Raw genomic sequence first — 13,945 nt, 5'->3', positions numbered from 1 at the left:
CTGTTTATTTACAAGTTACGCGAGACTGACCAAACACACTTTTCCAATTGTAAAATTATTCTAACCATCCCTATGGGCTTAGCCAGGATTTGAATGGCGCACGGGCATCATGCTAGTCCCCTGTGCACAGAGCGAATTACACCCTGAGTGAATAAATACCACATTCAGCTGCACATGAAATCAGCTCCTAACCAAAGCATGGCAGTGGTTTAGCCGCACAACGGTTACTGGAAATAATTTAGCAAACAATCATTTTGGTATTCCTGTGCAAAAATAACTACAATGCATTTTCAGAAATAGAATTTGCTCATTTGGGGGGAAATTGTCTGAATTCTTAGGATTCAAAAAAAACATTGTTAAAAGCAGAGAACTACTTCTATATACACAGACAAACAAACAACCAAGTTAACATTTGAAAACAGCCAATTGTGCTTAATTAACCGGATCTATTAATGCGAACTATTATTCGTTGCGATTGTATAAGGCATTCTTGAGACCATTACTGGAAACTGGGGTTCATGCTTCAAAAAGGAAGTTGCAATATTGAACAGATTTCAGAAAAGAACGATTCAAGGCCTATATAAACAACGAGGAATCCAGTGGCACCTTAAAGACAAACAGATTTATTCGGGCATAAGCTTTCATGGGTAAAAAACCCACTTCTTCAGAGGCCTATCTGAACCACTGAGGTCTGAATATCACTACTTTAAAGAGACTTAAGTTCAGTCTATTTAGCTTATCAAAAAGAAGATCAAGAGGTGACTTGATAGTGGTTTATAAGTACCCACACTGGGAGAAGATTTCTGATAGTAGAGAGTCCTCTACATTAGCAAACAACGACATAACAAAATCTGATCACTGGAAGTTGAAGCTACAAACATTCAAATAGGAAGGCACATTTTGATTTAAACAGTAAGGGCAATGGCCCATTGGAATAATCTATCACAGGATGTGAAAGATTCTCCATTACTTTGAATCTTTAAGATTTCAAGATTGGGGGTGAAATCCTACTCCTGCTGAAGTCAAGGAAGTTTTGCCATTGACTTCAATGGAGCCAGATTTTCACCCTGATGTTCTTTTCTAATAATTCCTCTAGCCTATGGCCTGTGTTATGCAGATGGAGAGACAAGATGATCACAACAGTCCCTTCCAACCTTAAAAATCTATGACTGCTTAATATTACAGGCTCAAGAGTAGTACTAACCATTAGAATCTACTGCACGGAGAATAGCCATTTATAATATTATCTCAATGGAACAGGACTAACAGTTTGATGGGATTCCACAAGATATTTTTTCTTGTTGTAACCATAAGAGGAGTCAGGAAAAAAAAACTCTTGAAAGTATTTGCTCAAAGTTCATTTTAAGCTCAGTTTTATTCTATACTATTCAATTCTCCTTTACTTTTGACACCAATGCCCACAATACAAGGGCATCATAAGAGAGCTCATCCAAAAACGAGGAGGAAAAATGGTGCCTGACCTGGGGAGAAAAGGGGGAAGAGAGCAGTGATGGCACTGTGTGGTGCCCACATCGAAACCTGCCACCACAGAAGGCACTGGTACTGCTGTTAAATGGACACAGGGGGTCACAGCTGCAGCAACATGCAGCCTTATCCTGTGTGTATCCTCCCTGTCTCGGACAGACATCTAGCAGGGGAGGAAGGATGGCCTAGCGGACCTGGCTGGGACTGAGGAGAATTGGCTCCAATTCCCATTTCAAACACAGATTTCCTGTATGACCTTGGGCAAGTCACCTGGGCCTCAGTTCCCCACCTGTCAAATGGGGATAGCACTTCCCTGTCATCCCAGGGCTGCAGTGAGGACAGACACACCCACGCCTGCAGGATGCTCGGATGCTATGGCGATAAGGGCCGAGACTGAGATAATCAGAACTGCAGGGTCCAGTGGGTTTGTTTATTTAGGATTACACACTTCAGTCACACTTGCATAGCTTGCTGCGCCAATGAAATCTCACTGCATCGCCTCAAACAGTTGCACAAGGCTTATGCTGCTTGTGGTCTGCAAGCAATTCAAAGGCTGAAACAGGCATGAAATCATTGGTTTCATATGACAAAACTATAGAATGGTTTTCTCTGGAGGACACAGAAATGCAACCACTCCCTTACTTTGATCAGTCCCAATGGGGTTGTCGATCTTCTCCTCTCCTGAAGCTTAACTTGAGGGCCACTACGTTAGCTTCACTCCTGCCAGGGAGCAGCCCTGTCTCTCTGGCTTTGTAGATGGTTAAGTGGCCCCCAGGCAGACTGGTGTCACATCAAAAAGCTTTGCACCGGCTCCCAAAAAGGAACGCACTAGCTCCACTGAACGGCCACAGTCTACCAGATGACGGAACCAGAAGGCAGGGAACTGCAGTGGTCTTCTGGGTGGTTTCATGTTCTAACACATCCAACCCCTCTGACTTGGCCAGTTACTGGGTCAGTCTGGCCTGTACCAAGATCATCGAAGACTGAATTTAAACTAAAAGCGTGGCCTGGAATGTGGCAATGCCACCTTCCCTCACCCTGCCACCAGGGATCCCTATTCTGGATCTGTGAGGTACCACCTCTAGGGAGAAGCACACAGCTCAGTCTCCTTACTCAACAAGCCCCTGGTTTTCCTGTGCAGACTACCCACAAGGATCATGATTAGTGCCAGGTGTAACAGTGCATTTTCTAGGTGACTAGATAGAGCTAGTTTTACACCCATGCATGGGAGCCTGGTCAAAGACCACTCTCTGATGCCATGCAGGTCACTGTTTAGCCAGTAGTCAATAATTACATTTTCATCACAACTATCTGAGCCATAGTTCTACTACGGACTTTCCATAAAGCCTGTTCGTTATATGTCAAGTTTAAAAACTTTTCCCAGAAGTGACCCACAATGAATGCCAAGAATTGCAACGCTTCTTAGAACTAGAGTGTTTCTTAATATCTTGAGAGAGAAATCACCCAGTGCTGGAATTAAACAACTTCTCAGACAATTTGATGGGAAAGAGGCCAGTGAAAGCTATAAGCTTATCTATAGCCACAATAATGATCACTGCTGGCAGCAGCTGTCGAACGCAAACCGTCTGAGAGGAACTGGGTCACAGTATTTGCTGTCACGGGGATTTAAACCCCACAACGGAGAGATGCAGAGTGACAGCCCACAAGCTTGACCAATGCAGGGTATTTGAGACGGCTTTGCAGAGGCGAATGGAGAACCTAATAAGTGTGAAAGGAAAAAAACAAATTCCACATTGAAAGAGGCGCACCCTCTTGAAAAGCCCCGTTCAATTAAGAAACATGCTTGACATGGGCTCGCAGATGAGAGAAACAAAACCAGCCATTCACCTACACAAGACTTAGAAACAGACACACTATAGTATTCATTTGCATCTTACAAAACACACTACATGCCTCCTGCACTAGAAAAACCTGACCAGAGCAGAAGCTGTGATGTGGTGGTTTGTTGAAAGAGGCCCAAAATGCATTGACATCAGCATGCTTTGAGCTATACTAAAAAAAGCAATGTCAAAAATATTTCCATGTTACATTACTAGTTTGAGGAAAATCCAGTGATCTCACTAAGCAGTAATTTCTCCCAAAACAAGAAAAGCAAGCAAACATCGAGAAAGAGAGATAAAGTATCTAGCCAGCCGTAATCTTTCCATGCTGCAAACCAGACAATGGCTGCGTGGCTTACAAACATCTAGGCTAAACGAAGAGCTGGCCGTGCAGTCTTTTCACATGCAAAATTCCAATTAAAAACTTCTGCTGGTGTTCCGCAGATACAGAAACAGGACAGCATTCACTGTGAGACAACTCAGTAACTCTCTCTAGGTTCACACAATACACCGTAGAACAAAGTGCATGAATTTGTCCTCAAAATACCTAGGAGGCAGGGCAAGAATATTATCCCCATTTTACAGATAGGGAACCGAGGCACACAGAGGCTAAGTGACTTGCCCAAGATCACCCAAGAAATCTGTGGCAGAGCAGGGAGTTGACGCTAGAGCTCCAAAGTCTCAGGCTAGTGCACTAAACACTGGGACATCCTGAGCAGTGCCTTCACCGCAAGGCTATCCCTCTTTGCAAGGCCCTCCTTCCTCTCATCCATTTTGTGTTAAGAGTAAGCAGTCTGCAAGCTTTAAGGGGCAGGGACCTGATTTCTCCCCTGCTTGTAAAGAGTCATGTAGCTTTATGGTGCCGAACAAATAACTTAACATGGGCCTTGATGCGGCAAACACTTGGGCCCGGATCCTCAAAGGTACTGAGGCACCTAACTTGCACTGATTTCAACAGGAATTAGGCACCTAAATATCTTTGAGGATCTGGGCCTTACTGCTGAGCATAGTGCTTGCTACTGTAATTCTACTGGCTTCACTACTTACAGCAGCAAAGGTTTGCAGGATCAACCCTAGGGCTGCTACCGAAGCTCTGAAAGTTACCGTTGCATAAACCTCACAAGCCTCTCCAAACATGCTGTGAAGTAAAACGTCGACATGATAGAGGGGCTTGTCCTCCCGTGTCATTAAATTGAAAACAGGCACCAAACTCACGCAGTCAGTCAAAGACAGGCCTGTCCTTCGAGCTCAGTAAAAGCTCACACCAGGTCAAATTACCTCTCCGCTACAGAACTACTATTGTCCAGCACACAGAGTCCAGGCTGTACTTAACTGCAGGCTGAAGGTTAAGGAAATATCAAACAGCCCATTTTAGCAAATAAGGTCTATTTGGATCTGCCAAGTGTCTATTTTTGGCTTATTTCACTTCTTACATTAAAGGAGAATATAAAAAATAATATACTGTAGTTTAAAAATTCCCACAAAAGATCACAGCATTCCCCTGTTAGTAAGACTATCTGGTGTTTTCCACAGTCAAACCAACTTACAATTATTGACTAATATTCAATACATCCTATTAGGGAGATGAGAATATTTAAGCCAATCTTACAGACGGGGAAACTGAGGCAGGCAAGTTATGCAACTGTCCAAGGGCACAGAGGAAGCCAGTGTCAGAGGCATGAAGAAACACCATAGGCCCCAGTCAGGCTCAGGTCACTTCCCATGAAGAGGGGACTCAGCTGGCTTGCTGCACTGCCCTCATTACCAGTCTAATGAGAGGGTGGATAGCTTATGTAAAACAGGGGCTACTGGTTCCTCACCAGCTCCATAATGGAGGGGGGGAGACTTGTTAGAAAAACAAACCGAGGTCCTGACTGAGCAAGGCCCTTAAAAATACGCTTTAAAATTAAATACGTGAGTAGCCCCAACCAAAGTCAAAAGGACCCTTCATGTGCTTAAAAATAAGCACATGCCTAAGTGCTTAATTAAACTGGGGCCAAAGCCAGTTCAGAATGCAAACACAATCAACTTAACTTCTCAGGGAGTGATGCACCCAACTTTCTAAACGTTAACGTATTTTCCTTTCAAGTGCCCTGTTTAGGGAAATTTCCTCAATGAGGAGACTTTTTATTCTATAATTCTCCCATCCCTTTTTGAGCTTATTCTGAGTTAACATTTCTTTCCTGCGTCCTCCTTTTTTTAAGCAAATCTTTGGAGATGAGGCAGCAAATAGCCATGGGGGAAAAAAAGACATTTAAAATGCAAAGATTTACATACAGCTTGCTGTACTGAGAATTAACTGTCTCCAGGACAAAGGGAGACATCTAGGATACACGGAAGAAGTGCACGCCAGGGGAAATTAAAAAAAAAAAAAAGTGTGGTTTTTAAAAAGAAGTATATTTTGAAAGAGGTATTGCATAATTTTAAAAGGAAAATAAGCCTCCCTTTTTCTGAAGCATTATTTTTATTTACTCTTACCTATAGACATGGGGCTGGTGAGATGAAGGAGGCTGGGAGACTAAAGCAGCTAGCCAGTGGAGCTCACCAGCAAAGGAAAGCTGAGAGATCGGGGTTGGGTTTTTCTTCTCCTTAACTTGCAGATATTATACAAGGAAGATCCCACAATGGGAGGAAAATGGCACATCAACTCCACTGCTAGCGCTCCCTCTGCCTGCATGTCAGGCCTTCTGATTCTGGACGCTTCCACCCAGGCCCTGGGTCTTGACTTGCTAGGAATGTGGCCAGAGAGTGCTTTAAATACATTATGAGCAAGAGAAAGACAGGAAAATGTAGGTCCTTTGCTTAGCGGGGGAGGATTGCTAGTAACTGATGACATCAAGAAGGCTGAGGTGTTTAATGCCTATTTTGCTTCAGTCTTCACTGAAAAGGTTAATGGTGACCAGATACTGTTAATATTAATTGTGTTAAGTAAGGGGGAAAGAACTCAGGCCACTATAGGGAAGAACAGGTTAAAGAATATGTAGATAAAGTTAGATGTATTCAAGCTGGCAGGGCCTGATGACATTCATCCTAAGGTACTTGAGGAACTAGCAGATGCAATCTTGGAACTGTCAGTAATTATCTTCTAGAAGCCATTGGGGACGGGTGAGATCGCAGAGGACTGATAAAAGGCAAACACAGTCCCTATCTTTAAAAAGGAGAACTCAGAGAATTATAGACCAGTCAGTCTAACTTTGATACTTGGAAAGATACTGGAACAATCAGCTGCTCTGGGACTTTGCCAATAGGACCTCAGGGCAGAACCTCACATCGGGGCTGGCTTTCATAGGTCTCAGACAAGTTATTGCCAGCAGGCTGCCAGGTGGAGGGTTGGAGCACGACTGCTCCCATGAACCTTAGGCCTCCGTTCGAGACCCACAGGCCATGACAGGAGGGGTTGCAAGCACTTTGGAGGACAGGATTAGAATTTAAAACAACGGTGACAAATCAGAGAATTGGTCTGAAATAAACAAGATAAAATTCAATAAAGACAAAGGCACAATAGTTTACTTTGGAAGGAAAAATCCAATGCACAACTACAAAATGTGGATTAGCTGGCTAAGTAGTAGTACAGCTGAAAAGGATCTGGGGTTTATAGTGGATCACAAATTGAATAAGAGTCAACAATGTGATGCAGCTGTGAAAAAAGCTCATATTCTGAGGTGCATTAACAGGAGTGAAGACAGACACAGGAGGTAATTATCCCACTCAGCACTGGTGAGGCCACACATGGAGTCCTGTGGCCATTCTGGGCACCACCCTTTACGATAAATTGGAGAGAGCCAGAGGAAAGCAACAAAAATGACAAAATGTTTAGAAAACCAGACGTATGAGGAAAGGTTAAAAATTTGGCCATGTTTATTTTTAAGATAAGCTGATTGAGGGAGGAACCTGATAACACTCTTCAAATTTAAGGACTGTGAGTAACCGTTCTTCATGTCTGCTAAAAAAAAGTACAAGTAGTAATGGGCTTAATCTGCAGCAAGGGAGATTTAGGTTAGACATTAGGAAAAGCTTCCTAATTATAAGGGTAGTTAAGTACTGGAACACGCTACCAAGGGGTTGTGGAAATCCCATCACTGGAGATTTTAGGAACAAGTTGGACAAACACCTGTCAGGGATGGCCCTGCTTCAGCACAGGGGACTGGAGTTGATGATCTGTCAAGGTCACTTCCAGCCCTACATTTCTATGAAACATGGAATTTAAGCACTGAGAAGTCGAAAAACTGGACCTACCCAAATTCCACATGGTACATTTAAAGTGATTCTTAGCTTATACGTCATTTCAACATTTTCATGTACTGAAGGAGACATTTTCTAAATGGGACAGGAGAGGTGGTGGTTTGTTTTTTTTATATATAAAGTATTTATCATTTATTTAATCATTCACATTTGCACGCCAGACTAGACTGGCTTGTATTTTCACATAAAATTAGTCTAATCCATGTACTTTGCTAAAATGCTCCTTTTAGCATGTAAGCAGAATTTAGTTTTAAAGACTAGATTAAATGACTCATAGTAATTAAGTAACAATGTAACCCTTTCCAGACTGTGAAACTAATTTCATCAAGGGAGTCCAATGACATCACATCCAGGGCAAAGTCAGAGGGGTTTTGCTTGTAGCTCTGAACCGCTTCAAATGAATTATAGTCTTGATGAATGTAAATCTCTTTGGGAATGCAGTGGGGTTTATTACCCATAACCCTATAATTCTCTCTCTATTCCTTAGTATCTCTTACCAAACCTTCCCTTGTTGCCTCCTAATCCTAGTAGGATAGCTTGAATCTGAAAATCATTCACATTCCAAAAAATCTAAAGTCGTGCACTGAACCCTCATTACTAGTATTTGACATCCCTTTCCAAACAGCACTCCCCACCATCCAGAAGCCTAAATATAATAATGACCGCCTCTCAGAGGCCAGTTACCCATGGGTGTTCTGCCTAACTGAGCATTTAGAATCTATTTCCTTTTCTGATTTTAGCAGAGTCCTTCTTAAGTATCACCAAAAAGGTAAAGAAAATATAGGGTATAAAAAGGATATACAAATTAAACCTTTCTGAACAGAAACAATGGTTCTTGTAGCATTCCCGCACTGACATCGGGCATTCTCGTGTATCCTATTAAATGCATTTGCCTCTGCAAAACTATACATAAATGGAAGATGTAATTCCATATCTGGGTTCAGGTGTCAGTGAAACTCCTCTGGTTTAATTCCCAGCATTTCTGTATTAGAATCCCTCGAGAGAGAACTACAGTATGATCTCCAGGTCAGGGCACATTATTCTTTACAGTTCACAAGTATCAGAACTTAGAATGACACAGTTAGAAAAAAAGTCTCTAGGTCCTCTCACAGGACACAAGTAGCACCCAATAACCAGTTTCCTTAAAGGGAAAAGACATTAACAATACCTGGAGAGAAGAATATTGCAGTTCTGAGCTCTCCGGCCGTCTATTACCGAAAGCTCCTTGACTTTATGTCTGGAACTCAGTGTGTCATCGATGGCATCTTCTTTCTACAAAAAGCATGATGAGAAAGTATGAAGAAACACAGCACATCGACATTTGGAACCCTCAGCACACACCAGTATTGTATATAACAGGTCGCCATTAATCATGAATGTCACAAAGGCTTAGCACTAAAACCTGTAGCCTGTAACTGAAATATAAGAAGCCATTTTATAAACCAGAGCGTGCTTTGAAAGCCACTAGGTAGAAATGTAAATATGTTTTCACACCGGAACGTTTGAGAATCCACAAACTCACAAACACTAATGAATAAATAAATCAAGCCTTTCCTAGCATATGTATTTGAGATACTTCATTAGATCTTCACTTGAAATGCTGTGTTATGGACTGTCACACAGGCTCAAGATCACTTTAGTTCTTCTTCTGCCACTCTAAACACCTGCGGCATCCACTCACACAGTAATACTCGATACAAGGTTAAACAATAAAACCTAACAGGCTAATGAACGCAACCTGCAGCATTTATTACCCTTTATGGGGAAGACTTCCAAAAACATATACAGGATTCAAGAACACGAGTCAACAGGACTTGTGTTGCTAAATCCCTTGAGTGGTTTGACAATCTTCCTCAAATGATTTACAATGTACAAAATTGCAGTTACACATGCAGCAGAACAAAAATGGTCTGAGATTTAGTAAACCTGGCCTACGAGGAAAGGTTAAAATATCTGGGCATGGGTAGTCTGGAGAAAAGATGACTGAGGAGGGATCTGAGAACAGTCTTCAAATATATTAAGGGCTCTTATAAAGAGGATGGTGATCAATTGTTCTCTATGTCCACTGAAGGTGGGACAAAGGGTAAGCAGCTTAATTTGCAACAAGGGAGATTTTTCCTAATATCTAACATAACTTTCTAACAAGGATAATTAAGTACTGGAACAGGTTACCAAAGGAGGTTGTGGAATCCCTGCCACTAAGAACAGGTTAAACAAACACCTGTCACGGATGGTCTATGTTTACTTGGTCCTGCATCAGCGCAGGGTGGTATGGACTAGATGACCTCTTGAGGGCCCTTCTACATTGCTGATTCTATCAGTGGTATAAAATACATAGTAACAAACGTAATGAATATTACTGAACTACACAAGTGGTCACGTTTCCTCTGATTTTATTTACACTGTTGCAATAATCTTGATTAATGTTAATAGGTGAATACCTGCCTATTCCATTGATTCCCCAAGGAACAGAACATTGGGAAGGAAGGTGCTAATGCTAGCAGATGTGTATCAAAATGCATAACCATTTAGCCTGGACATCAGTCCACTTCATACTTCCAAGGTTTAAAGTGAGCACAGACATTAATTTCTATTATGCAAGACATTTGCAGTCCAAAATAACTAAGTATCTTTTGATCCTTTTACCATCTAGGAATGAGATTTTCAGAAGTACTCAGTGTTGGCCCGACTCAGCTCCCAGGAACTTCAATGGGCCAACGTTGAGTGCTTTTGAAATATCTTATCTCTAGGAATAAAACAAATTTTCAAAAGCATCTTAGTGACTTGGAAACTTAAGTCCCATTTTCAAAAGAATTGTAAGCATTTAGGAGTCCAACTCTCATTAAAAGTCAATGGCCTTTAGGATAAACAAAGCCCCCTAAGACCCGTTTTTAAATTTTACATTATCGCTATACTTCCTCCGGTTATGCTGTGTGGCTTCTTAAAAAAATTCTAATTAAAATATTAATCTTTTACAATTATTAAAATATAATATCCAGTAGTACTGCCTATAGCACTATTCTGCTTCGAGATAAGGGTGCTAAACCTGTGTTAATGATCCAGCTAAACATTAGCAAAATCATCACGTTAATAAAAACATAAGATTTCAGCAGAAGCTCACTTACCTGTTTGGAGTTACTGTTCACAAAGAAGTCCTACAGCCATAGCAGAAGCATGGAAAAGGCAGTAAAAACATGTGCAATTCAGTGGTCACAGCAAAAGAAAAAAAAGAGTCAAAGCATAGTCCGGAAGAACATATAATACAGAGGTATCTACTGCAAGAGAAGCACCTGGGGCATACGAATTCTGACAATGGATAATGCAAATGAAAATGCACTGAGCAGTAAAAGAATATAAGTGAAAGGGCACCGAATGGGAAAAGCATGCAAATCAGTGACAGGCAGGGGAAGCATTGGCATCTGCTTGTTTCATCAATGAACCATGCAACGACACGCTAAAACAGGGTGTTAAAGCAACACATGGAAGGTAGAGAATCCCTCCACACTTTCTGAAATTCTGAGATCCCTTCATGCAAGAATCAAAAAGAGCTGTACAACAGCACCAGTGCTCGTTAAGCAAACACTGGGGAGAAAATTGCTATTTTGATGAGTTTGTGGGAATTTCAAGGAGTGAAATGTCAACACATCTGCCAGGAAAAAACAGGGCTTTGAAACGAAAATGAGATTCTCCTTCCAGAGCAAATTTTGAAATGGCAAAACTTTACCATTTGCCATGGCAATGTGTTTGCTCAGGAACCGTCTTACAGGGGAAAAGCTATGTGGGAGCTAGGCAACCTTCCTAGGCCTAGAGAAATACTCTCCCCATACCCAGACGAAACCTTGCCATTGTGCAGTTCCCCAGATATCTGGTGGGCTTGGGCACGCCCCATGTAGCATCAACCACATTCCACCAGGCTGCAAATCTGTGCAGCTGGACTTTTATCATGAAACCACCACCATGGGCTTTCCCTATTTGTATGCCGGGGTCACACTGTCTGCACAGCTCTAAAGACCCCCATCATACAGATGTGCAATCTGGAGCAATGTTCAAAGGTGCAGAAATACACCTTTTTGAATCAAAATGACTTGAGATGAGATATCTCAGTGTTAGATTTACTCCAAATCAAGTTACTACACAATCATGTTTCCTTCCTGGCCGTTACGCTAGAAAGCAACTGACAGTCTGGATGGCTGTTTTAAGTTATTATTAATCCCTAAACAAATTTCCATCACGACAGCAATATTAAAGGAAGCCTTTTTTCTGTAGGTCCTTGCTGGCTGGCGAGCTGCCAATCAGTTTGTTAGCTCATGAATGGGGCGGTGGGGAGAGGAGGGGAGAACGGGGAAGTGGTTATATAAATTACTCCAGAAGTTTTGGGCATTGATTAAACTAACACCTAGTAATGAATCTGAGTTTTAGCCTTTTCTTTCCACAGTGTTGATTTTAGCTTCAATAAAGATTCAAAATGAATTCTGAAAATCTTCCTAGAGTTTTGAAATAAATTTAATCCAATGGGGGGGAAAAAACACCCTAGCCAAAATACAGAGGCAGATCAGCAAAACGCTGCCCTGAACTCCACTGTCACTGCCTGCTCAGCTGCTGTGCCAGAGTTCGCTGTCACAAACAGCAATACACTAAGCTTCACAATGAAGAGGTGCCAAGGACCTAGAGTTGTCACTAGCTGGAGCAGGGCTACGATGCTCTAACTCCACCCTGAAACACCGCTGGAGCTAAGCATGTTTCTGCTCCCACTAGGGACTGGGCCTTAGTTTCCAGATTCTTCATTCCGTGGGTAGTAGCCCCCTTTTTGCAGATTTCACATTTTTGTAGTATTTGAACAGCAGAAGCATAAGTAGCACCTTGAATCTTGCTTTCAGCTTTGTTGGGGGGGGAGGAGGGAGGGAACTAATCGGTGCCCACGAATCCTTAATTCTAATCTTAAAGTTTTTGCATGGGTCCCGCCTTCTTACATTGGTACCCCAAGGAGGGGATCCCTTTCTCCACTTTGCTTTATTAAAGAGGAACTATTTCCTAGCTTCAGGGCTCAACTTCCAGCCCCAAAAAGCACTGAAGGACCTGCTCTATCCTGCCCTATCTAGGTTCTTATACCATTCTCATCATGGTAGTAACCATAGGCTGTGGGCGGTGTGTGTGTATGGGGGGACGGGGGGACGGGGACGGGGGGGGAGGGTACAGGACAGGGATCAGGACAGGACCTGACCGTTGTTTGGCCAGGCCACAGCACCACATGCTCAAATGTGGCCCCGGCCACTCCTCCATCATGACTTAGGGGCGAGTAGACCAAATTTAAGTGGGTGGCGTTGTAACCTGATGGGCGTGGGGGTGGGTGTCAGAGGGGAGGAGGGTGGTCAGGCAGGTGTAGGGGGAATCTATGCCCTTCAACAGCTCCTGAGCACCTTCTAGCAGACCACTAAGCAATGTGGCTAAACATCTGTCACGTGTTTGTTCTCTCATCCTCTCCATGCAGCGGAGTATCTTGTTTTTGGAGTTATCACATGCCCATGTTTCTCTATGTCAACGTTAGAGAAAGCAAGCTCAAAGACATGCACCTTGCACTTGGCGGGGATGGTGGGGAGGTTTGTGATGGTCCTTAGTTCCTGGAAGAATTCATTCCACAGGCTTGGGCCAACCCACCAAAAAGCTCTGTCCCATTAACTTCATTGAGACTCCTCACATGCTTACAGTTAAGCATATGCTGAAGTGCTTTGCTAGAGTGGAGTCTAAGTACATAAATTGCTCTTTCCTATCGGCACAACAGTGCCACTTACAGGGCGGGATGACTGAATTGCCTTCACTTGGGGATGTGACATCTAGGGTGGAAATATAGTCAGAGATGGGGCTTGACATTTGTCCCCTCCAATTTCACAACATTCCTTTGAGAGATCAGAGACTCCGATGTAAGAGCCCTGTGGATGCGGACCAGAAAGTTCTGCTGATCCATGTAGGTTCCACTGTCCAAGCAGAGTGATGTGCCAGAAGCAGCTGAAATGCTCTACTAATGGCAAAAAAGCAATACTGATGTTAAATAACTCTTTCCCTGTATTAGTCAATGGTGTGTTACCAGTAACAGGGATTTGTGTTCTTAAAGTCTTGATAGAATCCCTCTAAATATTGCTGAGTATTTTGAAATATTTTAAGCTGAATACATATATATTCAGTGTTCTCAACATTGTTCTGCGTGCAGGGATGTACACACACACACACACACTTGAGAACACAATTTAATTGAAATATGCAAAGGATGCACTATGCTAGGTCATGGGTGATCATTTATACACCCAAGCACTTCTGAGAGTCACAGGCTACAGATATACACCCTTCAGGAAAGGACCACTCCTTTCTGCTCTCCTGACCTC

At 42.6% G+C, this 13,945-nt stretch overlaps 1 protein-coding gene across 7 annotated transcripts in view; it reads right to left on the bottom strand.

Moving 5' to 3' along the window:
• DAAM1 (dishevelled associated activator of morphogenesis 1) overlaps positions 1-13,945 on the bottom strand; it is a 167,219-nt gene that overhangs the window by 23,878 nt on the left and 129,396 nt on the right. For 6 of the 7 annotated variants that reach the window (XM_039536591.1, XM_039536595.1, XM_039536592.1 and 3 more), the window contains 2 exons: positions 10,694-10,723; positions 8,737-8,840 (listed from right to left, as the gene is read on the bottom strand). In XM_039536591.1, the coding sequence (XP_039392525.1) occupies positions 8,737-8,840; positions 10,694-10,723 (134 nt within the window). The remainder of the gene's footprint in view (positions 1-8,736; positions 8,841-10,693; positions 10,724-13,945) is intronic. The other variant, XM_039536594.1, reaches the window with a different exon arrangement.

Source organism: Mauremys reevesii, linkage group 4, assembly GCF_016161935.1.
Source record: "Mauremys reevesii isolate NIE-2019 linkage group 4, ASM1616193v1, whole genome shotgun sequence".
Classification (NCBI taxonomy): Eukaryota; Metazoa; Chordata; order Testudines; family Geoemydidae; genus Mauremys; species Mauremys reevesii.
This window is presented reverse-complemented; position numbering and strand designations above follow the sequence as displayed.